The sequence below is a fragment of the Ursus arctos genome, unplaced genomic scaffold, assembly GCF_023065955.2.
Source record: "Ursus arctos isolate Adak ecotype North America unplaced genomic scaffold, UrsArc2.0 scaffold_14, whole genome shotgun sequence".
In the NCBI taxonomy this organism is placed as follows: domain Eukaryota; kingdom Metazoa; phylum Chordata; class Mammalia; order Carnivora; family Ursidae; genus Ursus; species Ursus arctos.
Genome location: NW_026622808.1, coordinates 47842027 through 47869685, shown reverse-complemented (window position 1 = coordinate 47869685; position 27659 = coordinate 47842027). Strand labels below are relative to the sequence as shown.

General features: G+C 38.0%; 2 protein-coding genes across 4 annotated transcripts in view; one reads left to right on the top strand and one right to left on the bottom strand.

The window, feature by feature from the left end:
* LOC113257061 (uncharacterized) overlaps window positions 1-27659 on the top strand; it is a 232229-nt gene that overhangs the window by 200912 nt on the left and 3658 nt on the right. The gene's annotated exons all lie outside the window — the stretch shown is intronic.
* Window positions 1090-21600, bottom strand: KBTBD8 (kelch repeat and BTB domain containing 8). Of its 3 annotated transcripts, XM_026501199.4 has the most exons (4): window positions 21495-21600; window positions 20675-20885; window positions 15588-16702; window positions 1090-12789 (listed from the first exon to the last, which is right to left on the bottom strand). In XM_026501199.4, the coding sequence occupies exons 1-4, from the start codon at window positions 21508-21510 to the stop codon at window positions 12326-12328; spliced, it is 1806 nt and encodes a 601-aa protein (XP_026356984.1). In that variant the 5' UTR covers window positions 21511-21600; the 3' UTR covers window positions 1090-12325. The 3 variants fall into 3 exon arrangements, with proteins under 3 accessions (XP_026356984.1, XP_044240936.1, XP_057167856.1); XM_044385001.3 differs by lacking the exons at window positions 20675-20885; window positions 21495-21600 and adding an exon at window positions 19347-19538; XM_057311873.1 differs by lacking the exons at window positions 20675-20885; window positions 21495-21600 and adding an exon at window positions 19278-19345.

The following is a 27659-nucleotide window of genomic DNA, read 5'->3' as shown; positions in this document are numbered from 1 at the left end:
CTCAGATTTTGTTCTTAACTACTTTTCCTTCTCATTCTTCATTGTCGGCTTGAGCTAATGTACCAGTTCACTCAAACTCAACTACAGCCAGCACTGTAGATGCCAGAATCCTGATTTCCATTGCCCACTTTGACCTAACTCCTGAGCTTAGACCAATTGTCAGAGAGCATCCAGGGATTTCTCACCATCCCAGATGTTTCCTGATTACAAGGAAATTCTGTCCTGTGTTGTACAAGTTTCTCCGAGTGTATGATTTTTAAAACTTCACTTTGGCTGCCTGACTTATGGATGGGTAGGTATCAAACATCCTAATCTAAGTGTTGGTTTGAGGTGTTTTGACCTTACCTCTTTATCCTTAAAGGATCTTTGGAATCACAGGTTTCAAACACTGAACTATGTGACCTGAACTCTATTAGATCCTTATCACTAAGTGACAACAGAGGACAAGATAAACCCAAAGGACCAGTCTTAAAAACAAACAACAACAACAACAAAAAACCCTTATTTTTTCTTGCTTTGAATATTATTTAAGTTCAGTCCTTCAGAAATGCACAGTGCAGAAAGGAAAGTGAGAACTGTGTGACCAGAAAACTGTGACAATTGCTTTCACATGGGGATTATGGGCACAATGTCATTAACAAGAGTGCAAATGGCTTCCTTTCTCTTTAGCATATATGTCCTATTAGCTGTTAGGAAAATCTTGTTCTACTAAGGCTATGTTTTAAGTATATCTAAGAGACTATAGTTATTAATAATACTAACAACAGTGAACGTTGATAAAGTGTTCATTGTGTGCCAGGCACTGTGGTAAGAGTCTGTCATGCTTATCCGATCCTCACAGAAGCTCTATAAGGTGGATTATATTATTAACCCTAGTTCATATACAAGAAAACTGAAATTCTGAGAGGTTAAGAAATCTCCCCATATTCACCAAAAACACTATAATTCCTGTTCTTCAGACCAACAAATAATACTTAGGAAATATATTAACATTTTCTACTTGTTAATATTTATGTGTAGTTTTTTTCCCACCAAATCATACAGTTGTGCATATATTTCTGGAAAAGGAAAGAAAGGAAGAAAAGGATCTATTAAATCCCATTTATTTCTAACAAAACAATCAATAGAAAATGTTCTGTATATACATGATAAGGATAATTTAAAATGATTACATTGTAATGTTCAATTAGTTTTCATAGTACGATAAAAAAAATCTCAAAATAGGATGATTTTAATTAAATTATATCACGTAATTTTAATTTGGTCCTAGAAGACAGGGTTATTAGGTACTTGAGAGTCACCATTCACTGAACTACATGTTAAATAATTCCATGATCACGTAAATTACAAACAAAAGATACCTAAATATGATTAAGTGTATGAACATGTTTTACAAAGTAAGACTTTTGCTTACTTTTTATTGTGAAATATATCATACATATAAAAAAGGGCATAAAATATTTATGTAGGAAGTAAAGAATAACTCATTCAGTCAACGGATATATATTAGAAGCTTATTATAGGCACTTCCACACGCAGCACTAGAATGTGCCGAGCTTAGAAGTTGTCGCTTACAACCTTACAAGATAAAGCTGTTCAAACAGAGAATCAGTGACTTTTCTTGGACCCACCAGAGAAATTGTTTGCCGGGTAAACAGTCATCCTGAAATCTGGAGTACAGCTGAATCCAGACAGTTGCAGTCAACATTTGCTTACCTGGCCCAAAAGTCCCAAGAGCCATAAATTGTTAAGAACACTTAAATGGTAATTCTGATGAATTACCAAAGGCTGAGCATGGACTAGCATGAGAATGAAGAAGTCCTGAGGACTGTCACCTCAGATGGTCCCCTACCTATAATCACCCCACCAAAGTCTCATGGCAAAGATCTGAGAAAGATGACCTAGTGGGGAGGAGTAGTAATTGTGAAAGATACCCAGAGCCTTTTCCATAGCGAAGGCCTCTCGAGGGAAAAATACTTTGACAGAGCTTGCTAAAAGCTGGAGAAAGAGTTGGCATTCCTGTCTCACCTAAGGGAAAAAGGAATCTACACAGTCAGTAGGGGTCAGGGCTTTAAGGAAACAGATGGGGAATGCTACAGTGGGGAAGGGTGGATGGTGCAAGGGGAAGTAAAAAGCTATGCCACCAGAGAAACTCCTGTGGAGGTCACAGCACTATGACACAAGCCTACTCAAAGACTGAGATTTAATTGGAAGACTTTATACTATTCTCTTTCTCCCGTACCATACAACCACACCAACAAGCTTCTGTATAATAGAATGGATTCATTATAGCTGAAAGAGCTGCAAGACACAGACTCTCTCTGAGTCGAAGTACTTAGAGAAGACCAAAAGTAAGAGGGGAGAGAAACAACGGTGCTAGAGCAATTTGATGCCTCTAACATCATAAGTACAGCAATCGTTTAAAAAAGCCCAACTCCTAGCCATATGAACATAAATCCTCACACTAAAGTTCTATTTATCTTTGTTCTTATTACCTGATTCATCACGTCTGACTTTCAGTGAATAATTATGACATGATAAAATGCAAAAAAAAAAAAAAGGTTCTGAAGAGAAAAATCATGCATCAGAACAAAACTTAGATATGTCAGAGATTTTGGAATTGTCTGATTGGGAGTTTAAAATAACTCTAATAGGTAAGAGCTCTATAGCTATTAAAGAAATTGAGTTAATTAATAACTTTTATAAAAATTAAGTATCAAGTCCAGATGGTTTTACCTGTAAATCCTACAACACATTTAAGGTAGAAATTATACAAAATTTCCATGATCTCTTCCAGAAAATGGAATAAAAGGAAAAACTTCCTAATTCTTACTAAGACACCAGCATTACCCTAATCTCAAACCCCAGATTAAGACATTGCAAGAAAGGAAAACTACTGACTGATATTCTCATTAGCATAGGCTCAAAAATTCTCAACAAAATATAAGCAAATCAAATCCAACAATGTATAAAAAAATGCATCGTAATCAAGTGGGATTCATTCCAGGTATATAAGGCTAGTTCAACATTTGAAAATCAGTGAATCTAATCCACCATTTCACAGGCTAAAGAAGAAAAATATTATAAATTATTAAAAATGTATAAAGCAACCTCACTAAAGTAAATGGAAGAAACAGGTACTGACCTGAATAACTCAGGAAATGAGCAGAGTCTGTAAGTTTAAAGGCAAAGGGATTGTACATAAGCACTGTACTCTAATTGATAAAGTGACTTCCCCCAGGAGTGCGGGTTAACAATTCTGACAGCACTATATGTGTATACTAGAATGGAACAATTAAGTAAATGGATGGTGGATGGCGGCTGGTCAGGGTAAAGTACAAAACATCCTAATTTCCTTATCTAGTCAGCTGCAAGGGTCTAGAAACAATGACATCCCAGTACCAGTAAACACACTTAATGCCCAGGTCTCCAATAAAAACAACTAGAGCTCCTTGGGAAAATGGCTGATTCTAGGGCTGGGGAAGGAAATATACAAGGTGAGCCTGGAGCATCTTGAAGGGTCAGAAATGAAAACTGCCCCCACCCAATTTTTAAAAAAAACAAACAAACCAAAACCATTCACACTGATGGGAGTATGTCAGAGGTGCACAAGCACCAACTGAGGAGCTCCCAGTGGCCAAAGCTGTAACAGTTTGAGCTACCAAGGGAAAGTAAAGTGGTAGTGGATTATAATCCAAAGTATTAAATAAATATTCAGGAGTTCATACTGATAGAAGTGATTGGATAAATAAATAGATTAGGGAGAAGAGACAAATCTATGCAGAAGAATCCCAAATAATTTATGTAGACGCCCCACCTCCAGGTAATGGAGAGTAACTCTTCACTCCTTAAGTGTGGGCTACACATAGTCACTTCCTCCCAAAGGGTACAGCGTGGAATGGGGGGGGGGGAGGTTAACTTCACAGTGGAGAAACCGACAAACACTATCCCGGCCAGGTGATCAAGGTTAACATGAACAGTGCTAAGTCATACTGAGAGTACATACACTTGAGATAATGTGATAGAATGGTAATTTTCCTCTGTGGAAAATTCCTCCCCAAAATACATAACTCCAGTCTAAAAATAAGAAAAACATCAGACAAATGCCAATTGAGGGACATTCTACAAAACATCTGACCAGTAAGCACTCATCAAAATTGTCAAAGTCATCAAAAACAAGGAAGGTCTGAGAAACTGTCACAGCCAAGAGGATCCCATGGAGGATGACAACTAAATGCATGCTGGATGGGATCCTGAAACATAAAGAGAACATTACATAAAAACTAAAGATTTCTGAAATTATAGTATTTAGTTAATAATAATGAATCAACATTGGCTCATTAATAGAAGGTGTGAATGATAGGGGAAACTGAGTGTGAGGAATAGGGGAACTCATTGCACTGTCTTTGCAGGTTTTCTGTAAATTAAAACTATTTTGAAATTAAAAGTGTATTTATTTAAAAAGCCTGTTGTGTACTAGACACTTTTCCAGGTACTGGGGACCCATTGCATAACAAAGAGACCTGGTCCCAGCCCTCATGGAACTTACTGTTTAGTGAGGACACAGAAACAAGAAGTTAAGGGAAGGAAACCACTTTGGCTGGTGTGAGCAAGCATGACCAACCATTTATTTTAGTTAATATTATCAGGGAAGATTTTTTTGAGACCTGAAATATGAGAATGAAATGGTCATGCAAAGAACAGGTGAAGAGAAGACATTTCCAAGTACAGGAAACAGTGTGAACATAGTTCATAATGTAGGTAGGAGCCTTGAGAAATTGAAAAAGTGGCCAGTGTCTGAGGTTGGGCTTTTGCAGAAACCAATCCTGACCAAGGATTTGAGTGTACAGGGATTTGAGTGCCAGTAGTTCATTGAGGGGAGTTGGGATGTCCCAAGAGGCATTAGGAGAAGAGTAGGAAAGTGAACCAGGGGAGGTGTGGTTATCAAGCAGGTTACTATTATGGGCTACTAGGATTCATTTACACTGGGAAACACTATGAGACAGTACAGAACATGCCTCACTTATCCCACCTGTAGAAGGAAGCTAGGATTTGATCAATTGAGTCCCATCAGGAACTAACCGAAGTTTAGTCCTCAGGGGTGTTAACTCTCTGGCACTTCCAGCCTTCCTTACAGTGGACCAAGCAAGATCCAGAAGCCAGGAAGAATTGCAAGTAGTTGCAATTGGAAGCCATAAAGATCAATATGCATAGGAAGAGTGAGTGCCAAGAGTATATGGGAGGAGCACCCACAAGGTCTGCCACAGCCAGTATATCTATAGAATGGGTAGCAAGGGCGGAAAATGATACTGGGCAAGGTTGGAGAAGTAACCAAGGGGCCATTTATGTAGCACCTGATAGAAAGCAATTGCTGTGTTCTACACTTGGCAGAAACATAATACCATTTGTTAGGATCACTGTGGCTCTTGTGCTGGAGATGTATTACTGAGAATGTGGATATAAGTTGGAGTAGGAATTGTTGTGGTGCTGTTGCTATAGTCCTGGCAGTGGAAGACTGGCTTCAATATAGGTGGAAGTAGTGAAAATGGAGAGGAGTGGAGACACATAAATTGCATTTTGTGGCTAGAGCTTTCAGGACCTGTTTGATGGCTTGAGTAGATGCAGGGAATGATGGAAATGGAGAATTCAAAGATGTTACGTTTGAGATGTCTCTACCAACCCAAAAGGAGCTATCTAGTAGGCAGTTGGATATGAGTCTGGAGCCAAGAATAGAAGTATGGTTTGAAAATACAAATTTGGAAGTCATCAGTATGCAAATGGCATTTTATACCATAGAAATACATGAGGTCAGAAGAGAAGAGACAAGAAGAGAAAAGAGAACCCAGGGAGAGAAGGAAACAGTAAAGCAGGATAATTAAGAGACCAGTAAGAGGAGAATTTTCAAAACAAAGTGCCCCAATCCAGATGGCTAACAGACACATGAAAAGATGCTCAACATCACTCATCATCAGGGAAACACAAATCAAAACCACTGTGAGATACCACCTCACAACTGTCAGAATTGCTAAAATTAACAACACAAGATACAACAGGTGTTGGCAGGAATGCAAAGAAATGTTAAAAATAAAACTATCCTATGACCCAGCAATTGCACTACCAGGTATTTACTCAAAGGATACAAAAATACAGATTCAGAGGGATATCTGCACCCCAATGTTTATAGCAGCATTATCAACAACAGTGAAACTATGGAAAGAGCCCAAATGTCTATTGACTAATGAATGGATAAAGAAGAGGTGGCATATATACACACACACACACACACACACACACACACACACACATTTCTCAGCCATCAAAAAGAATGAAATCTTGGTATTTGCAATGACGTGAATGGAACTAGAGAGTATTATGCTAAGTGAAATAAGTCAGTCAGAGAAAGACCAATACCATATGATTTCACTCATATGTGGAATTTAATTTTGTATTAGTAAAATGAGCCAAGCAAGAGGGAATGTTGGGTGATTCAGGAGAGGGAATGATAAGGGAACCAAGGCCTTGAGGGGAGAGAGCATGGGAGCTGGAGCACAAGCAACCACAGGTAGAAACAGTACCCTTCCTCCTTTGTTAAGAGGAAGAGCAGAGAAAATTCAGGTAGATGGCGGGGAGATGGGGGAGTGCCTATATAATGACTCCTGTCTTCTCAAAATATCATGAACAAAATTAAAGAGCTAAGAGGGATTAAAAAAAAAACAAAACAGCAGTTTAAGAAAAGGCAACAATTGCCACACCATGTTGAGAACCCATGGGAGGTACACCACAGGTACATCCGCATGACCATGGGATATCTCTGCCACTCAGGACCAGGCACAGAGAAGGCTCACAGCCGGGATCATTCAGGGTTGGGGTTTTGTCAGGCAAGTATGGCAGTAGTAAAGAGAGGCAAGGTGACTGAGGAAAAGTAAAATAACATTATTCCGAATGAACCATGGAACTGACCTTGGCTAAGTTCAGGAAAGGCCCCCAGTAGGAGCTGATGGATAGTGGGAAAAGTAGGGGGGACCATGGATTGTCATCTCAATGATCCCCAAAACCTGAAAGCAGGGTTCTTGAGCGTGAGAGTTTGAATAATAAAGGTGGGTGGCTAGTGAGAAGTTTATTGCATATTTTGTCCCATATTAATGTTTTAAAATACATGATTATGGGACGCCTGGGTGGCTCAGTCGGTTGAGGGTCTGACTCTTGGTTTTGGCTCAGGTCATGACCTCAGGGTCATGGGATCAAGCCCTGCATCAGGCTCCACACTCAGCATAGAGTCTACTTATTCCTCTCCCTCTGCTCCTCTCCCCCCGCCCTCCCCCACTCTCTCTCTCAAAAGTAAATAAAATCTTAAAAAAAAAAATACATGATTGAAAAGAAGTGGAAATAAATATTGTGTCATGGTTACCTAGTCATACTGGACTATGCCCCACTCAGCAGTCATAATACACTTCACCCTTTCATGGATTAAAATTTTGCCCGTATGGCATAGCAATTTAAATCTCTAAATGTTTACCTTGTGGCTGTACTCTTCCCTTTCTCTGAAATGGCAGCCATATTGGTTCACCTGTCCAAATGTGTAGAGTCGCTTCCTTATGTATTCACACAGTGTCTGGGCTAAAGCCGGTTACCAAAAGAGAAAGGAAAACCAGCAGACCCATGAGCCAAGTACCCAACTTTCTAGGTCTGGGATCTTCTACCAGAGAGATACAGGTAGTCAAAATGAAGTGTGGAGAACAAGAATTAATACTTGATACTTACTAGAACTGGTGGTAGTTAATGCCACCTCTTCATATTTACTATTGAAAACCACTTGAGCTCTGTCTACCAAAGTTCCAAGTCAAGAAGTTTCAGTATATCTTAGAAGCATAAAATGAAGGGAAAATCTACTTTTCTCCCCACTTAAATCCATTATATAAAATGCCACGTTTCACTTCAAAAAGACTAAGCAGATGTTATTTACAGCATTGCTCTGAAGTTAGAGATACTAGACCACTTTTAATTTTTGTATTTGCAAATAATTTTTCAATAAAAAAAATACAGGCATACAACCAAGATTTTAAAATGGCAAGTCATCTTAAGAACCAAAATAACAGTACTCTAAATCAGTATTTCCCAAGCCTTTTCTTCTTGTTTTTCTCCACCGTGAGTGGAGTATACTAGCAGAAGGATATAAAGATGGGGCATTCAGGTGGGGTGACAAAGGGAAGGTATTTTCCTATCTCATGTATTTCCTCACAGAATCAATCACAGTAAAAATTCCAGTAGATTTTTTAAGTAATAGTGTTGGGGGATAATCGTGTTGCCCTAAAGAAGCATCTACACTTTTTCCCGTTTTGTTTGGAACTAATGGAACGTGTAGGAACTAGACTAGGGTGAAAGTGGAAATCTTTGTTCTGATCCCAGATGAGCCCCTTGAGTTAGATGACCTTCAGCAATTGACTTCGTCTTTGTTTCCTATCTGATAAAATAGAGTTGATCCTACAGGTCCTACCACCTCTCAGGGTTTTCTAAGATTTAATGGAAAATTCGTTTCTTTTCACAAACATTTATTGACTGCCTAGTATGTGCTAGAGATCCGAGATACATAGTGAATAGAACCAATCCCTTGCCTTCATGGAGCTTACATTTCATTAGGGGACGATAGGTGAAAAATAAAGCAGGAGAGACGGGTGGTGTGTTTAAGAGTGGAGTTGGAAGGGGAGTGTTCTGTTTCATAAGGTGATCAGGGAAGTCCTGTCTGGAATTTTAATAGAGGCTCGAGTAAAGTAAGTGAGTTGTTGGGGCTTCCTTGGCAAAAGACACAGCAAAGACAAAGGCAGTGATGTTGGAAGGACTTGGCATGCTTTAGGAACGGTAGTCCATGGGGCTGGAATTGAGTGAGCTGATGGAATGGTAGGTGAGGTCCAAGAGGTGGGGTTGTGACGTGTAGATCTTGTAAGGAAGGAGTCTGGCTCTCATACCAGAGGAGATGGGAAGCCATCTCCTTCTGCTCCGGTTTGAGAAGAGGGATGGCATCTGACTGGTGTTTTAACAGGATCGCTCTGGCTACTGTGTGGTGAAAGGAATAGATTACAACCAGTCAGGGGTGAAGAAGGCAGCCAAGGTAGGCTAGTTTAGACTCCGGTGATGGGGGTGCACAGTGGTACGTGGTCAGAGTCTAGGTGTATTTGGAAGAAAGAGGGGACAGGATTTTCTCACGGATTGGATGGGAAGTGTGAGAGAGGAGTGGAATAAGAAAAGTTTAGGCCAAAGCAAAGCAAACAAAGGAATTACTGATATAAGCAAGCTTGCTTTAGAATTTAAAGAGCATTATGTAAGGGGATATTAACTGGCTCATTTTGTACCAGAGGCCAAATATTTGATAGATTAAAATCTTATTCCATGCCACTAAGACAGAAGGTATTTCATGTTTTTCACCAACTTTTAATTCTGTGGAACTCACTAGTCAGAGGTCAAGTTACAACAGTGGAAGTTTTTAATGAGAAAAGATTTTATTATAAGAAACAATGCCATCAGGTAAAAATGCAAAAAATTGTGCAATTATGGCAAAATGTTTAAAAATATCTACACATTTGCCCCCAAAGGACTACAGTACTTACTCCATACCTGAGCACTGAACACTGAATGCCATTTGAAACTGCTTCACATAGGGAATCTAACTCCTTACAGAGCACACCCACTTCTCCTCATGCACCAGTGAAATCAGCCTGATGCTTAAGCATCAACTTTTAGGATAACAGAAAACGAGGATGGAAAATAAAGAATACAGTTTCTACTTTCCTATAACATAGTTATACCAAGTCCAGTTTTCAATGTGTAAAAAATATGTAGGAAAGTGCTACATACATTCTTCAAATGCAAAAACAAAGTTCAAGTGGGACTGGCATATGTTAGCCTACATTTTAACTCTGTAGTCCTCATTGTGCCTTTTACTTCTATTCTCATCATACTATGCAAATGTACCTTAAATACCTAAACATATATACCCGCACAAATTACTAATCTTAGCTCTCTAGGACCTCTTCTGAAATCATTTAAAAAGTGGCAAAATAACCCAGTTATATAATTTAAACAAATAGTTCTTCGTACAAAATTCAATATATATTCTACCCCCATAGCAAATTCTAAACGTTGGCTTTGACACACTATACTTAGATCACACCCCCAATATAAATGGTTATAGCAGAGGATCAACTGTTGTGCAGATGAACAGAATCAGCCTGCAGAATTAACCACAGCATGTTGTACTCCTGCAGATCACGCGGCACGTGTAAATTGTTACCCACTATTCTATGTCATGTTTTCAAGTAACACATGTTTCTAAATAAATACAGAAGATTGTCAAAAAGCGGCAGGAAATCTTAGCTATTCAACAGAGCTCTCAAAAATAAATTACATGAACATCTCTTGCAAAACTTAGTTTGGTTTCCTCCTCCCCTCCGCAATGCAACACTGGAAAGATGCTTCAAAACGCTCACAGCAAAAGCCCCACAACAGCACGTAGATAAAGAAAAGCAGAAGAAAAACCAGAGGGAAAAAACAGATGGTTGACAAAGTTTATAAAGAGATTATAGACATACTATCAAGGCCAATAAGAAACCACATATCCAACTTCCTAAGACTAGATTTTAAAATGTTAATTCTATAAATGCTGTCCACTTTAAATTCTGCTTCAGAAAACGTTCCTTACTTGTAGAGGTCAAGGACAAGCAGTTTGGAAAGTTTCTGAAAAACGAGGTATGTGATGCAAAGAGGCAATGTTTTAAATTTGTTTCACAGTATCACATTACAATTTGTGCAAGAGTTTTGAATACAAACCATGCCAGTTTGTTTTCTTTAAGAGAATCAAAATGTTCTACTTGAGGACAGACTCTGGGCTATCCCTATACCCTTTATCAATTATTTTAGGCATAGTAAAAAAACAAGTTACCGATCCAAATATCTGCCTTAGGTATTACAAATAAGTTGGTTTGTCCTTTATGTTACTATTACTAACTGATTGTTAGAAATTCATCCATTCAGTATGAAAGTGATTTCGTACCTACAATGCTATGTTTCTACTCACTCACCCTGTCCTTCTCAATCACCTTCAGCTAGAACAAGATTTTCAATGTAGAAATATACATTACTGTTAAGTGCAAAAATGAGAAAACAAAAAAACAAAACAAACGTGAGGTTTTAATGGTCATATGTAACTTAAAAGCCATTAAATTAGACCACTGCAGGAGTTTTAGGTTTCTAGAAAACAAAATTGTAAAAGCAGGTATAAAACTTCACATTATGCTCCGTGCAGAAGAGAAATAAGTTACCTTTCACTGTACCGATAATGAAGGGATGGGGGGAGGATGGAAAAGGAGGTAGGGCAACAAAATGGCCCGTGTTAGTGCAAACTGAGTGTCATGTTCTCATTATTCTAAAACTGCATCCAGTTAGGGATCTTGCTATCATGTAAGCAGAGAATCTTGTGAAATCTTGTGAAATCACAGAAGTTCAACAGGTAAAGTACTATGCCACGAAACCAGCATACCAAAGGTACGCACAGGCTCAGCCAATTTAAACCTATCTAGCTAGACAAATGAACTCCCTTATACCAGCACCAGCCACCTGTGAATTTCAGCCCTTTTCGGGATTTGTAAATAATGAGACAGTGTGAGCACTTGAAAGTTATCAGCAAAAAAAAAACCCTGCTACTTTAAAACTTTAGCTTAACTTAAAGTTACATGGGAAATATGAAACAATCAGACTAAAAGCTCTTTCTCAGACAGATTTTTTTCCTTCAACCTACGCTAAAAACACACTTAAATCTCAGTACACTTGAAAACAGTACACAAATATATATATATATATATATATATATATAATGAGGATCTAAGTTAGTGCTTCTCTGTGTTGGAGAGGTCACAGCTAAAGTCCTAGTGATATTGCCTCAAATTTTTACCCGTATTCAAAATAAAAAGTCACATCAAACTAGTTTGGATGTCTCTAACCATAATACCCTAACTGCTCTTATAAGAGTGCATAGTTGTTGATTCATCTGGTATCTCAGTGACGGATTATCACAAAATTCTAGAATGAAAATGGTTACTTTTATACCAGAAAAAACAAATGCTGATAATTGCACTTTGTTACCTTTTGCTTAATGAAATGAAAACATCACAAGGATGAAAAGAAATCCCTCCCTACACCGTAATCTTTAAGAGCACCCATTGCCATGTACAAACTCTCTCAGCTTCTTAAATACTGACAGCACTTCTTGTATCACTGAAAGACTAAGCTTCCCGAAGCACAAGATGCCAGTGAGCTCACTAAGGCCTGCTACTCATTAAAGTACTTTCTGAAGACACTGAGGATAGAGTTTAGCAACAGCACATTCAAAATGCCGGCCAAGGTCCCAGAGCCTGTCTGGGGTCTCGTACACTTTCATCCATTGGTCAGTGATGTCATCATATTGGTAAAGGGAATTTTTCCTGCTGGTTCTGAAGACATGTTCTTCAACGGTCACTTGAGTAGCTCGAACAAATAAATGCAGTTTATTCTGGAAAAGTACCAGTTTAAGGTATGGATTTATGGACTCATCACATGGAAAGTCCTTCTTCCGAGTCCATTTATTTAGCTCAATATCATAGGCTTCTACAGTAAACATACGTTGATGATTTCCACAGGTTCCAGCTATGTAGTAGATAGAGTCCTTGTATACAGCTGCTAAGCCCTGGATTCTAGGCACAGTCATGGGGGTTAAAAAACCCCAGTAGTCTTTTTGAGGCTCATAGAAGAGGAAAAATTCTCCTAAAAAAAAAAAAGAAGAAGAAGAAGGAAAGAAAAACAAGAATATATACATTTACATGTCTCTTTTTGGTTATATGTTGAAAAGCGTAATTTTTCAAATATTTCACTTTCTAAAATATTTCTTGTATAATCTCCAGAGATACATTATATAGTATAAAATAGCTTAAAATTTCTTCATTCCATGGCAGAACATAACACATAGTATTATAGTCAACCTGAATTGGGGGGTTTGTAATAGGGAGGTATAAGGAGTTACTCTGGCTTGAAGGCAGAATAATAGTTGAGAGCTTGGCTCCACTTATTCTATAAACTTGCATATTTCAGAAAAGTTATTTTAAGCCAGCTCTAAAAAAGCATTATCACTAATGGTTAGCCAGTAAGATCAAAGTATGCATACAGCTTCATCATGAATAAGCCACTACACATTTATGTGCTAATTAGCTAGAAGATAGCACATGGAATTGTTCAGATTGATGTCAATGGGCCATTAATATGTTTACTTCGGCGCTGCTATATTGCAAAGACAAATACTTAAGAGGCTTTAATATGATAGAAAACACACAGTTCATGGAGTTGACTTTGGGTCACCTTCAATTCTATTTTGATGATAAAAGGGGTTGCTGAGTCAGACAGCCAATATAAAAATGTCCGAAAGAATTAAACCAGTGAAGATCAACAAGAATTTCGCTAGTTATAACATTTGCATAAAATCCTTGATTTAAAAATCTAGATCTTTTATGAACAGATTAATGGTACCCCATTAGCCACATATAGTACAGCATAAGCCTCTGACTATTTATATCAACTTTATTTATATAAAGAGGCTTTGCTTACATTAGAAATACCTACTTCTAAATTGAGCTTCCCCCTCAAAACTGTTTTGAACTCGATTTACTCTTATCTACAAACTTAACTGCCTACTTAGTGATACTGACACTATAATTTGAATTTTTCTTAGAAGAGCTTGTTAAACCCACCAGCTTTTGGTTGCATATCACCTTCTCTCATTGACTTTTAACAGGATTCTTAAAAAGACAATAGAAAATAAAAGTTTCTAACATGTACTACCTCTCTACAGGTTTCTTATAAAAAGATGACTCACACAAAAAAGTTAATTTTTAAAATCTAAAGTCCTCTTAATAACTTAAACCAGATAAGCGATTAAGAAAATGTTTAGAGGGGCGCCTGGGTGGCTCAGTCGATTAAGCGTCTGCCTTCGGCTCAGGTCATGATCCCAGGGTCCTGGGATGGAGCCCCCCCGAGCCCCGCTGCTCAGCAGGGAGCCTGCTTCTGAACCCTCTCCTCCCAGCTCCTGCTCTCTCTCGTTATCTCTGTCTCTCTCTCAAATAAATAAAATCTTTAAAAAAGAAAAAAAAAGAAAAGAAAAACTTTTAGAGCCTCAGATTCCTCTTATATAAAATATAACCTCAGATTAAGCAATTCCAGCCCTGAAATTCAATTAATTCATTGTTAACTTTGCTTTAGTGTTTATATTAATACATAACATTTACCTTCCGATTGGAAGTCTTTTAATTAATTCTATCAACTGGTTAGCCAGCAAGACCAAAATATATGTAGAGAAAGCATCATCATATTGAATGATATAAGCTATCCAACCATACTGGACAGATTATACACCCAGTCTTATATTCCATTATTCAGCAAGACCCACAAACAATCATGCCCATGCTTCTATTTAACTAAAATAAGGTACTAGATAGTGATACTTCTTTTGGGGAATTAACTTGATATTGAAATTTAAACACATGGGTTCAGACATTTCTAGTCAAATAAAAGATGAGAGCAAAGAACATATTCTTTTAAATGTGTAAGAGCTAAAAAATCATGTGTATTTACACAGAATCACCCCTTTTTTCTTGTTTTATTAAAGTAATAGGGTGAGGAAAACATATATGAGCAATTAAGAAAGCCAGAAGAGGAATAAGGATGTTGGTATTATCATCACTGTTTTCAACATTCAAGCAACCAAAATGTTTAAGAAACAAAACACAGGGAAAACATTAGTTATCACTAATTAGAACCTTGGATCAAATATCGTATTTATACTTACTTGGTCCTTCTTTCTACTCCTACTACATGATCTTTGCCAGCATACTAGCCTTCAGTAGTTAAAAAGAATTTTTTTGAAAGCTAAATATATTAAACAGTCCCTCTTATAATAGCAAATGTAAAGAAAAAGGTAACATCTCAAAGCTTCTCAGTGGAAAAAACTTGAAAATATATTATGGAAGGTATTGTATGCTGCAGTGAAATTAAAAGCTGAAGACTGTAATTTCAAACTCTTTATAATTAAGTTTCATAACCTTCACAATCATAAGGCTTATCACACAATTCTTTGTTCTTTTTTCTCTTCTAAACTAATCCAGTGAGTTCCATAAAAAGTAGCTGCGACATCTCTTGATTATGTATTACTGAAGAGTAAAACAGTCCTGTATCAAGCTTGGATTCTTAAAAATGGTTCTGAACGTCTTCCCAAAACACTGCACTCGTATTCACTAAATTATGTTTTCAAAAATACTTATCCCACATGATGTCAAAACACAGTAAGAACATAAAAAACTTACAGAATCATCTTAGTAACTTAAAGATGCCTGCCTTTTTTGATTCAAAAGTTTATTGCCTTCATACATCCTTTAAAGAACAGACTGTCGCAACAAACAGTTTATGATAAGAAAGCCAGAGGAGTCCTCGACTAAGAACAAACATCTGTTTTAGTCTAAGTAAAGCATGTTTGACCTGCTCCCCTCTCCTGGAGAATAAACCAGTCAGGCACCTACCCTGTAAAACATAGATCTTCTCTTTGTACTCCACAGCGTTGTGAAACTCCATTGCAACAGGCATCGCGCACACACTCGTCCAGCAATTCTCTCTGCTGTCGTAGCACTCCACGGATTTTAGTGAGTTTCTCCCGTCACCTTCATAAACACGACCTCCAATTGCGTACATCTTACCACAGCAATACACCAGTTTGCAGCCTATTCTGGCTCGCAGCAAGGGAGGTTTGGAAAGCCACCTATTGGTGGAATGGTCATACATCCAGAAATCATTTTCTGCCTTATGGTCGATGGAGACCTCACTGCTGCTGGGCCGGTACCCTCCTGCAATGTAAATGTCATTATCTGGTGATACAAGAATCCCAACTTCTCTTAGATCATTTGGTGGTTTGCATAGTTTAAACACTCTTCCTGTGACTATATCTAGACAAGGCACTGTTTGCTTCTTTCCTGAGTGTTTGTGGGCAGCATCAAAACATATGATCATTTCAGATGCAGTCATTCCGAGTCTCTGTGTGCAGCCATTGGTATTGGATGGGCCCTTTTCTACATAGCTTTTGGCTATAGCCTGTGCAAACTGAGGTGGAATTTTCTCTATAAAGGCATCTTCCATCAGCGGAAAACGAATGCATTTGGCAAAAATTTCTGGAAGGTGCACTTCTCTTTCGTTCTGTTCATGTTCAAACCACCTTACGATGCTTTCATAAACATGCTCTTCTCGGTCTACGTTTAAATCATCACTGTCTAGGATACTTATCAGTTGGTCTTTTGTCAACTGGAGAAACTCCTGTTCTTTGGTGACACACAGAAACTTTTTACGAATGTATTCTTTTGATCGATCTCCAAGTTCCTGATGGCCATAATGATCAGCAAAGATGAAGACCCCAATAGAATTCTGTGGGTCCAAATGACTGATCATGTACTTAGCACATTGGTCTTGGATGGAAGGAATCTGGAAAATGCTGGCTGCAGTGAACAACGCTTGAACATTGGCCTCTGTCAGAACCACTCTGGAGGTGTAGGCATAGTTCAACACTAAATCCATTGATTCAGCTTCAACGCCAACTATTCGAACTTCTTTTTGAGTACTTTCTGTAAGGCCGCTAGTGAACATGGATCTAGGAAGGAAAGAGTGGTTAATAGTATATGTGCACTCCAAATAAAAATTATTGTGACAAATTTTTTAAAGTATACAGTTACCACAAAGATAACCTTGGAGACTAAAAAATACTTCCTAATATGCTTCCTGATATTCTGAAGGGGAGTGAAAGCTGATCATCTAGCATAAGGATTTAATCTGGCTAATCTCAAAAATTCTATTCTCAGGGCCAGTCCACTTTTTTTTCATTTTTTAACTGAAATTAAAATAGCCAACATATAAGTACATCATTAGTTTCAGACGTAGAGTTCAGTAATTCATCAGTTGTGTATAACACCCAGTACTCATCAAATCATGTCCACTTTATGCCAACTTTGAGAAAAAGAGAGTATACCTAATTAAAGCACACTAAAAGATGGCATGGAATATTACAGGGCGCCTTATTTTCCTTGGAGACCCTATCCAGGCTTCTGGTTAAGTTGCCTTAGGGACTTGAGATATTAACTCACCAGACCAATCAGAAAATTTAACAATACCTATAAGGTGTCAATATGATATATGAGCACATATAGACTGATTAAACTTTTCACATCCCAATGGAAATGTACAAGACAACTGGTCCCTGAAATAGATCTTTAAAAATTTCATCTCAGAAAAATAAGATGTTATTCAGAAGTTCATATGCTCTACCTACTTCCTTTTAAAACTATTATCTTTTGAATGCTTCCTTAATCATTATAAGTAATATAAAGAACATCACTTTGTCTTGGACATTTTGAAAACCTTTGCTTAAAGAAATATACTCAATTTTCTCAAAGCTTCCGTATTTTATCTATGTATATCTGAATATAAATAAAGATCATAGTAGGGGTAATAGAATGCATACTTCTTAAAAGAGTTTAAGAATTAATTGCTGCTTTGGAGATACTGGTTTTGAAAATCCCAAGCTTCTGTTTTTGAAAGCAAGTTTATTTATTTATTTACTTACTTACTTCTAATTTAAAATATCTGTGCATTTATGGGACTTTGTTTGCCAAAACATTAAGTAGCCAAAAGCCTGGAACTGTATTTTAGTATTAGTCATTTATATACATCATTTGCCTTTTCCCCCCTCCTTTAAGGCTTCTTTCTAGGCTGCTCTTAAAATTAAATACAAAAATCAAATCAAAATTCTTTTAAAAAGCCTTTTGGGAAAAGGGTTGTTTGCCCTAGGGTGTTTAGTAGATGAGCGTTGAAGAAACTGACCTAACATTGGTGATAAAGTTGTCATAAAGATCCAGACCCCTCTCATTTTGAAGTGCTAGGTTATAAAATATATATATACACACACACACACACACACACACACACACACACACACACACATATATATATATATATCTCCTAAAACAGTTAATTTTCAAATACAATGAGAAACACTGGGGACACACATGGGTATAAGGATCCAGCTTGCTGCCTGGATGAACCATCTCTGAGTCCAACTTTGACCTCTACAACATAAATTTTAAGCTTAATATCACACAGGCTTTTTTTCATGATTAAAAACTTCATCTCCCAGCGTATGAGCTGGTTTTCCATTTCAGGTGCTGAAAACCTCAGCTATACAGCTACCAATTAAAAAGAAAAATAAAGCCCTTCATTAGGCAAAGATTAACTCCCAAAGGAGAACATTACCACATACCCCTTCATCATGGGAACTCTACTGACTTGAATAGGCTGGCCTCACACACAGGAGCAGTGTGACACTTGATGAGTTCTCCTCTGTTCTAACAGGACCTTTCTGTAAATGCTCCATAAAGACAGAACACGTCCTCACACAAAATCCTGAGCAGCAGAAAGTTTCCAATAATCACGCAAATTTTAATTCTGACAAGTTACTGGGATCATGAAACAGCCACGCCAGATTTCAAGCTATTTTTATTTTTTTCCACCAGTGATGCAAGACTTAGAAACTATTAAGTATGTCTTCCTAGATCTCACATAAGGAACAGCACCAGTGCCAAGAAACTTCTGTACAAAAACCCCTAGCAAGAGATAAGAACCTAATCCTTGAGTTTTCTAGCCAAATACCTCCATCTGAATTCATGTATCTTATGCTTAGGAAGTTTTCCAAGCATTTCCTTAATTTCTTGTAATTAAGGAAATCTACGGTAGCATACTTCTCTTAAAGTGATTTGTCTGAGTCTTCAAACTAACTTTAATTACAAGCCAGAGTATAAAATTTCAGTAAGATACAGACATTTTCACTTTCAAATTTCAATTTTTTTTAACTATTCAAATCTAATATACAATAGAAACTTCTCAAAGGCAGCTTTAAAGGGGACCTACTCTTGTTCTTTAAAAAGTCATAATAGTGACCAAGAAGTCTGACTCTGGAATCAAATCCAGCCTCTGCCACTTAGTAGTCAGATGATTTAGGCAGGTCATTTAACATCCACAAACCTCAGTTTTTCACATGTAAAATGTGAAAACTATGTAAACTATGCAGAGACAGGATAGTAAAGATATATAAAGCAATATATGTAAAGTAAGCTTAGCCCAGAATTTGGTAAGTAGTAATTATGACATATATTTAAATCCACAGATGAACTAACCATATCTAATGGATAGTCTGGATAAGCAAATCCCAATAGCAGTTTCCGTTACCAGGCCAAACTTCATACCTTCTGTGTATATGGGTTTCTTCTTTTTTTCCTTCCAGCTCACTCCCTTGTGATGGTTAATACTTAACAGTCCAATGACCTATCCCTAGGCAAGTCTAAATGGTTACATCATAAGCATCAGACTGAAGTGACTATATTTAACCCAGTATTCTGAGAAAGAGGAATCAGAAACTACTGTCTGGAACATTACACTGCTATATGCCCTATAAAGGTAAGCACCTTCAAAAAAAAAAAAAAAAAACCACACCTTTAGAGTTTAGTTGAGATTATCTCACTGTCATTCAGGCACCATTTTTTTTTTTTTTAAAGATTTTATTTATTTATTCGACAGAGATAGAGACAGCCAGTGAGAGAGGGAACACAAGCAGGGGGAGTGGGAGAGGAAGAAGCAGGCTCATAGCAGAGGAGCCTGATGTGGGGCTCGATCCCCCAACGCCGGGATCACGCCCTGAGCCGAAGGCAGACACTTAACCGCTGTGCCACCCAGGCGCCCCTCAGGCACCATTTTTGAACACTGAAAGGCTTAAAAAAGTGGGCACTCGAAACAAAAGAAGTTAAACTCAAGCAAGAAATTGTGTTTATCAGTGATCTCAAAGTATGAAATCCTTTGTTAAACCCAAGTTTTGAAATCTTACTGTTTCAACGTTTTCAAACACAAAGAAGCATGTAATGAAAATAAAATTTAAAAACACTTCTGGAAATCATGGAAATAATCATTAGTCTGGAGCCTAAGATACATTCTTTCATTTTTAATTCATTGCTTTTACCCCCATGGCATTAAAACAATCTACTGAATGGTAATTTGTTTTCAAAAGAATGTACCATTATGTTTTAAAGTCCAAGAGATACATGCACCGGAGAACTATGCCTCATAGATAAATTTTTGGAACAAATTCTAGATCAGCACTGTCCACTAAAACTTTCAGTGATGGAAATGCTCTATATCTGGGCTGTACAATTGGCAACCACTACCTGCATGTGGCTACTGGGCACTTTAAATGTGGTTAGTCGGCCTGAAGAACAGAATTTTTAATTTTATTTAATTTAAAACAATGACTGAGCCGCACAAGTCTAGATTTTGTTGTTAATTTACCTGAAACAAACAAAAATACACTCACTAACTTAAAAACCAACGACCTGAATTCTAGAAGAATCGGTCAAGTGAAAAACAAGGACTCAATAAAATAGGGCCTGTTATTTATTTTCAGGAAACAAACTCATTGGTTTCATTTAATTGTCTCATCTCCGTTTTATAATCAAGGGGGCAACACTGAGGGATAAAGGGAACGAGATGAGGATATCAACAGAAGTTTCTGCCACCATCATACCTGAAGTAAGGGCTGATTGCAGCAAGAACGTTTCTATGACAGGAAAATGTTTTCCCGTGATCCACTTCCACTACAATGTCTGTCAACTGTCCTTCATCGTACATTGCTTTGAGTTGCTTAAGAATACTGCACGCATGGAAGGGGTCCATGGCATCGTTGGCTGTGTCTGAAGATGGAATCCCATTCGGCGTTGGGGAAGACTTGCTTAAATCTAGGAAAAAAATCGTACAACCACAAGAAGTTCGGAGCCAGTTACGGCGTTTACGCTTCCCCCCACCCCGACCCCCCGCCTACAAAAATACATGTATGTATATATACACCACCAAATGGGACCGCGGGGTGAGATCTGGGAGAGAGAGAGAGAGAGAGAGAGAGAGAGAGAGAGAGCGCTAGCTGTGATGCAAGTTCAAACACCAGCCTGCTCCTCCGGGAGCCCGGCGAGCCCGATGCCCCGTGCTCGCGGAGGAACTGTGCAGGCTGAACAGGCGCGGTGTCTGCGGCGACTCCGCCGAGAGCCAGAACGTCCCAGCCGAGAGCGGAGGGCAGAAGCCTCACGAGGGAATCTCGATGGATGGCGGCCGCCAGTGCCCCCTCAACCGCCTGCTGAACTGGTCGAAGTGGCGGCGGGTACCCGGCCTCCCCATCGCTGCCCGGCCGGACCGCCCACCGCCCTCCACGCCATCCATCCTCCCTCCCCTCATCCCTCTCCACCTCCCCATCCTCTCTGGCGTCTTCATCGCCACCTCCTCAGCTCGCAGCCTGAGCTGGACCCCGGCCCACCTCCCCCGCAACACACCTCCCCAGCCACCACCAGACCCACCTGCCGACGCGGCCATTTCTCGACGGGGCCCCGGCTCCAGCTATTTAAAGAGGAAATGTCATTTCGCTTCTCTCGCTCCCGGGTTCCGGCTCTTCTAAGCTTCACCTGGCCAATGGGGTGGCCTATGCATCCGGCTCCGCCCCTAGTCTCCGAGTTCCGTGTTCCGATTGGCCATGACGTGCGCAAGGCTTTTCGGGAAGTGTAGTTTTATTGCCCCCGCTCCCGCGTGGTCCGAGTAGGGCGGAGGCCCACGCCGGTGATTCTTATTGGCTGGTTGTGGCGGAGGTGGAGAGCTGAGAACGCGCCAGCCTGTGTCTGTGGGGCGCGCAGTGCCTGCCGGGAGAGGTAGTCTTCTGGCTGAGGAGAGCTGTCATTCTGAGGGGCTGGGGTAGGGAAAGCTCTTGAAGTGCAAATTTCCCCATTTTAGGCCTCTCTCCAGGGCCCCGGCTCTTTATTTATTTATTTTTTTTACCTTGTTCTTCATTCCCTAAACCTCTCGCCAGTGACTAGCTTCCGGTATGAAAACGAACTCTGCGTGAGGGCTGTGAAACCAGAAAAAATTTGGAAATGGACAAGAGGGCTGTTGTCCAAAAATGCGAAGGAAATCTGACACTCCACCCTGAAGTAAAATATCAGGAGGCCCAAAAGCAAGCCATCTCTGATGAGTCACCTGTGACACCCAATTGAAATAGCATCGCCTTGGCTGAGTGCTCTGGTTTCTACAGATTAATTTGGTCTGGTTACAACGGCTGCTCAGGATCTTTAACTCCCACTCTTACCTTGCTTTTCTTGAACACCCAGAGAACACCTGTTCCACTTTTAAGAGCGCATTAACAGTATAGAGGGATTCAAGATGCTTTCCTTTTTGCTCCTGGAGGAGGAGTTGAGATACTAAATAGTTTTGCTCAACTGGAGGAGTTGAGATACTAAATAGTCTGATATTCCCTTTGAAGAAATATTGGAAGGTGCTCTGACCCTGAGCCAGAGATCGTTACTGAAACCCTGGCTCTTTCCTTACTAAATATGAGAACTTAGATAAGACCTTATAATTCTTGAGCACTCAGGCCCTTCACCTGTATCATGTGAGCAATAATTACTATTCCATCTGCCTCATAGGCTGCAAGCTTTTAGAAAGGAGGCAGAAATTTTACTCTTGTTTGATTTACTTGTATTTCTAGCATCTAACAGGGTGCCTGGCACATAATAGATACTTAATATTTTAAAAATAAATGTAAGGCACAGATGAGCTAACATTGGAAATACTATTTGTAGACTTTGAAATGTAAGTATTATCAGTGAATGGGAAGGAATTTTTAGTAGAGATATAGTTAGTCTGTGTGCATAGCTTTTCTAACACTGAAAAGATCAAACAGTTGAGCTTCTTGATAAAGGATTTGAAATTTAAGTTGTGATTAAAAAGACAGAGACTGGTGAAAAACAATGCAGCTCTCCTAGCTCCGCTGAAAACTTTAGAGCTCAGAATACTATAATTCCATTCAAGTTAACAAGAATTGGTATTTCCTTGGGGCTGGGATATACAAACATAGATATACACTGTGTCTGCACCCTGATTGTACCCTGTAAACCCTGTCTGCACAGCTCTGCTTGGATAAAATTGATTTAGCTTTTGTTATTCAGAACTTTAAATTTCCATTTTTTATTATCTCAATGCTATTGCTTTCTAAGTTACGAAAATAGTAGAAGTTTCTGCACTCACCATGTTGAAGATATTAAGATAAAAAGGACATCAATCCTTAGGGATTTAGCAAATAAAAATATAGAACATGCAATATTTAGGACATAATTAAAGTAAAATATTTGTTATCTAAAATTCAAAAATTTATTTGAGTGTTCTGTATTTTATCTGACAACCTTTTCAAACCAGTTAAAATATAGATTTTCTTGTTTGTGTTTTGTTTTTGTCCTCATCATGTATCTAAGCCTTAAGAAATTTGGCCAGTTTTCTTTTTAATTTAATTCTCACCTAATGAACAAACAAACTTGACAATATTGCTTAATTGATTAAAAGGAAGTTTTCTGATTCTTTGACCCACAAATTTCTCAATTTGGGGGTGGCAGAATACAGAGAACAAAGGCCAATCTAAATATAAATAGGGGAAAAAGTGAACATTTATAATTACAAGGTTGCCATTTATATGACACTGTAAATAGACTCCATTCTGCTGAGCAGATGGCATTACATAGTAAAGATTTCATCATCATTAGAAATGCATTTAAAAAAAATAAGGAGGAGGATGTAAAAATTGAGCCAGTAGTCCCACAGTATTCATTCTCAATGATCTTTAATAATACAAAGGAGATTTTGTTTCAGGGTTGATACTAAATAGCCAAAGGCTACAGCTTTGTTTTCAAATAGCTCTAATTTGTAATTTTATAAGAACCTACTGCCAATCTAGAAAGACAGCAGCAAAAGTAAACCAGTTTTCTTAATTCATTAAGTACTATATTGTCCTATGAAGCAATTTCTTGTATATTTATAATTTAAAGTAAAATTAGTAAGGATGAAAATTGAAAAAGCACCAGATATTTGAACGACCTGTATTTAGTTCAAATTAGACACTTAGAGCTTTATTATTTTAATATTTATTGCCTAGGAACCAAAAGGAAAGAAGTTTGTTACACTCATGGTTGAGAGTCGAAAAGTCATTAAAGTTCTTGCAGAGATGAAGGATTGTGAAAACAGCAAATTTAGAAAAGGAGAAAATTGCATAGTCACATTGTTTCATTTTGGGTTTTTTTTTATGCTTCCACTTTAAGAGAATGACTTTTAGCGATTATCAGCTATGCCCAGGCTACTGTTGATAATAATACCACACAACACAAAAATGATAGCAACCCTGATGAAGAAGGTATAAACAAAATAGGACATCACTCTGCAAATCGATTCTGCTGTTTTCCAATTTCCCTGTTCAGTACCGGTTGAGGCTGTGAAATTGACCAGAGCAATATAAAATGAAAGTAAAGAGAGAATACCTGTGACTGTTACCTTTCAACAAATGACATCCTTCTATATTTATCTTTCTCAGGCTACAGCTACAGCAAAATGTGATATTTTTCCTTGCTAAAGACATTTATGTTGGCTGATCTAATGCTTTAAATGAAGCAAAAGAATTTTTAATTATCTGATTGTAAACTTAATATATAATATCACATACTGGAAAAGTGGGTTTTTTATAATGTCTAGAACCTTATATATTTCATAAGATTTTTTTTCTTTTAAATACAAAACTCTAAATAGATAGTAACCTCAGGTTTATTGATTGTACATAACTGGTCTCAGTTGTATTTTAATTTTTGAAAATTTATTTTTAAGTAATCTCTAAACCCAATGTGGGGTTCAGGATTATGACGCCAAGATCAAAAAAAATCAAAAGTGGCATGCTCTTCCACCTGAGCCAGCCAGGTGCCCCTGTATGTTAATTTTAATTCCCTCGAGGTGATGTGAGGCTTCAATATGGTGGTAACTCAAAAACTGCCTTTTGTGAATCACTGAATTTGATCGTACTGAGGGTTATTAAAACACACTCATTTGCTTTTTAAGTGTTTGAAATTTAGCATATATATGAAAAACAAGAGACTGTCAAACTAGTGGCAGGGATATTCAGTTCCTCAAAAATATTTATTACCATCTCCCAGTCTGCATTCTGGGCAGGCACAGTATAAACTACTGTTCCTGAAATCAAAAACAATAGTTATCAATTCTATGGAGAGATAGAGATAAAGACTGAATGTTTATGTTCCTTCAAAATTCATGTTGAAACCTGATCCTCAATGGGATTGTATTTGATGGGAGAGCCCTTGGGAGGTGATTAGGTTATGAGGGTGGAGCCTTCATGAATGGGATTAGTGCCCTTATAAAAGAGACCCAGAGAGCTTCCATCACATGAGGACACAGAGAGAAGACAGCCATTCATGAAATAGGATAGGAACCTCACTAGAAACAAAATCTGCCAGAGCCTTGATCTTAGGTTTCCCAGACTCCAGAACTGTGAGAAATTTCTATAGCTTGTAAGCCACCTAATCTATGGATTCTGTATAGCAGCCTGACTAGACTAAGGTGTGTGTATGTGAGTGTGTGAGTGTGCGTGTCTGATATAAGGTTACAGGAATCATAGGTGTATGATTCCTAACCTCAAAGAACCTTATGATTTATCCATTGAGATAAAACATGAAAATTCACATTTTCACATGAAAATCAATATTCACATGAAAAATCAACTAAAAACTGAGGACAGAGGACAGCACCTAGTTAGAATAAAATAAATACTTCACAAAATTACAATTAAGGATTTCAGAAGAGAGATGAGATTTTGTCCAGCTGGTGTGGGATTTCAGCTGGGAATCAAAGGAGGGAATGCCACAGAAATATTCACAAAAAGAATAGCATATGTTCTTACCCATTTGCTGTATCTTGGCTTGACCTACAAGATAAAGCATTAATTCGTTCATACTTTAACATCGATAGGGCTTAATTCAGGGCTTGAACAAAGAAAAGGTAACACATAGCCATGTGTTACCGACACTATTTCACTTAATTTCATGGTTTAATAAACATTTATGAAAAATTTTGCAAGAACAGTGTCACAAATAAAGAGACTAAATCCTAAAGAATATAAATAAGGTGTCCACAGTCATATAGAGATCTTTGGCTCCAAGGGCAACTCTTTGTTGATTACAGTATATAAAGGTCCCTAGGTATAAGAGCATTGAAAATAAGGTGTCGTAGAATTTTTTTCTGTATTAAACAGGTCTAGTTCTCTATCAAACCACGGTCAGTTAATATCTGCTAGTATTTACCATGAATGGACAGTACTACTGGTGTAGGTTTGAGATACTTTTAGGCCCCAAGAAATGGGGGGGAAAAATTTAAGTCAGAGGGGAAATAGTCACACTATTGAAGTAATTTGACTTTGTCAGACTTAACTGATAGATTTAGAGGTATAGTAATGTAGTATTTTTATATTTCCACTACATAATTAAATAAGATGGTTAAATATGTATATATGATTAATCATTAATATTTATTAAGTTGACTATGCTTCACTATTCTACTGCACAATTGAATTATTGTACAAGACTGGAGACTGAATGGAATTACCCTATTGGACCCTTAAGTTATTTGACAATATTTAAGCTTAGAATCACTGTGAGAGCCAAGGCCATTGTCAAATGTGAGACATCAACACCGTTCTCTGTTTGAAGATTAGTTTATAATCCAAATGGAATGAATGGAATTAAACAATGATTGTTGATTCTTTCTAACCTCAATCATGATCTGAATTTTTTTTTTTTTAAGCTCATGGAATCACTAAAAAGCCAAATGGGAAAGAATATCAGTGGGCAATAGTCTTCAGCATGTAGACACAGGAAATGAAATTCTTGTGGAATAGGCATCAGAAATAGGAAAGGAGTACATTAAACACAGCAGAGAAAACACAGAGGATAAGGAGTTAATTGTACTTTAATCCCCCAAATAATCAAATATTTATAAAGCGAATTTGTTGGTGTACCACAGTAATTGCAGGGATATTTAATTTTTTATTTCTTGTTGTTGTACCATAGGGTTTCTGAATCTCAACACTACTGACATTTGCTGCCAGATTACTCTTTGTCTTTGGGGGGAGAGGGGTGGTGGTGTCTACCCTGTGCATTATCAGGTACTTAACAGCACCCTTGGTCTCTACCCACCCGATGCCAGTAGCACCTCCCACAAAGATGTGACAACCAAAAATGTCCCCATGGATTCTCAAATGTCCCTTATGGGGAAAATTGTCCCAAGTTGAGAACCACTAAATCGTTAAATAAAATGGCTAAGTATAGATAGATAGATAGATAGATAGATAGATAGATAGATAGATTGCAGATAATGACTGCAATTAATGTTTTTTAAATTTTTCGTGGCACATTAACCTATTTGCAGCTTATTCATAGTTAAACCTGAGCAGGAACTAAGGATACAGCTATTTTCCCACTTCAGTACTGTGGCATAGGCTCCTCATCGGTGATCTCTAGCCTTGCTAACAGTAAGAGAAGACGAATCAAAGCACCCTCATAGGTGTTGTGAATGCAAATGTTTGTGACATTAAAACCAGCATGTGTATGTAAGGATAGACTAAAGTATGGGATTGATAACAAACTACCCCA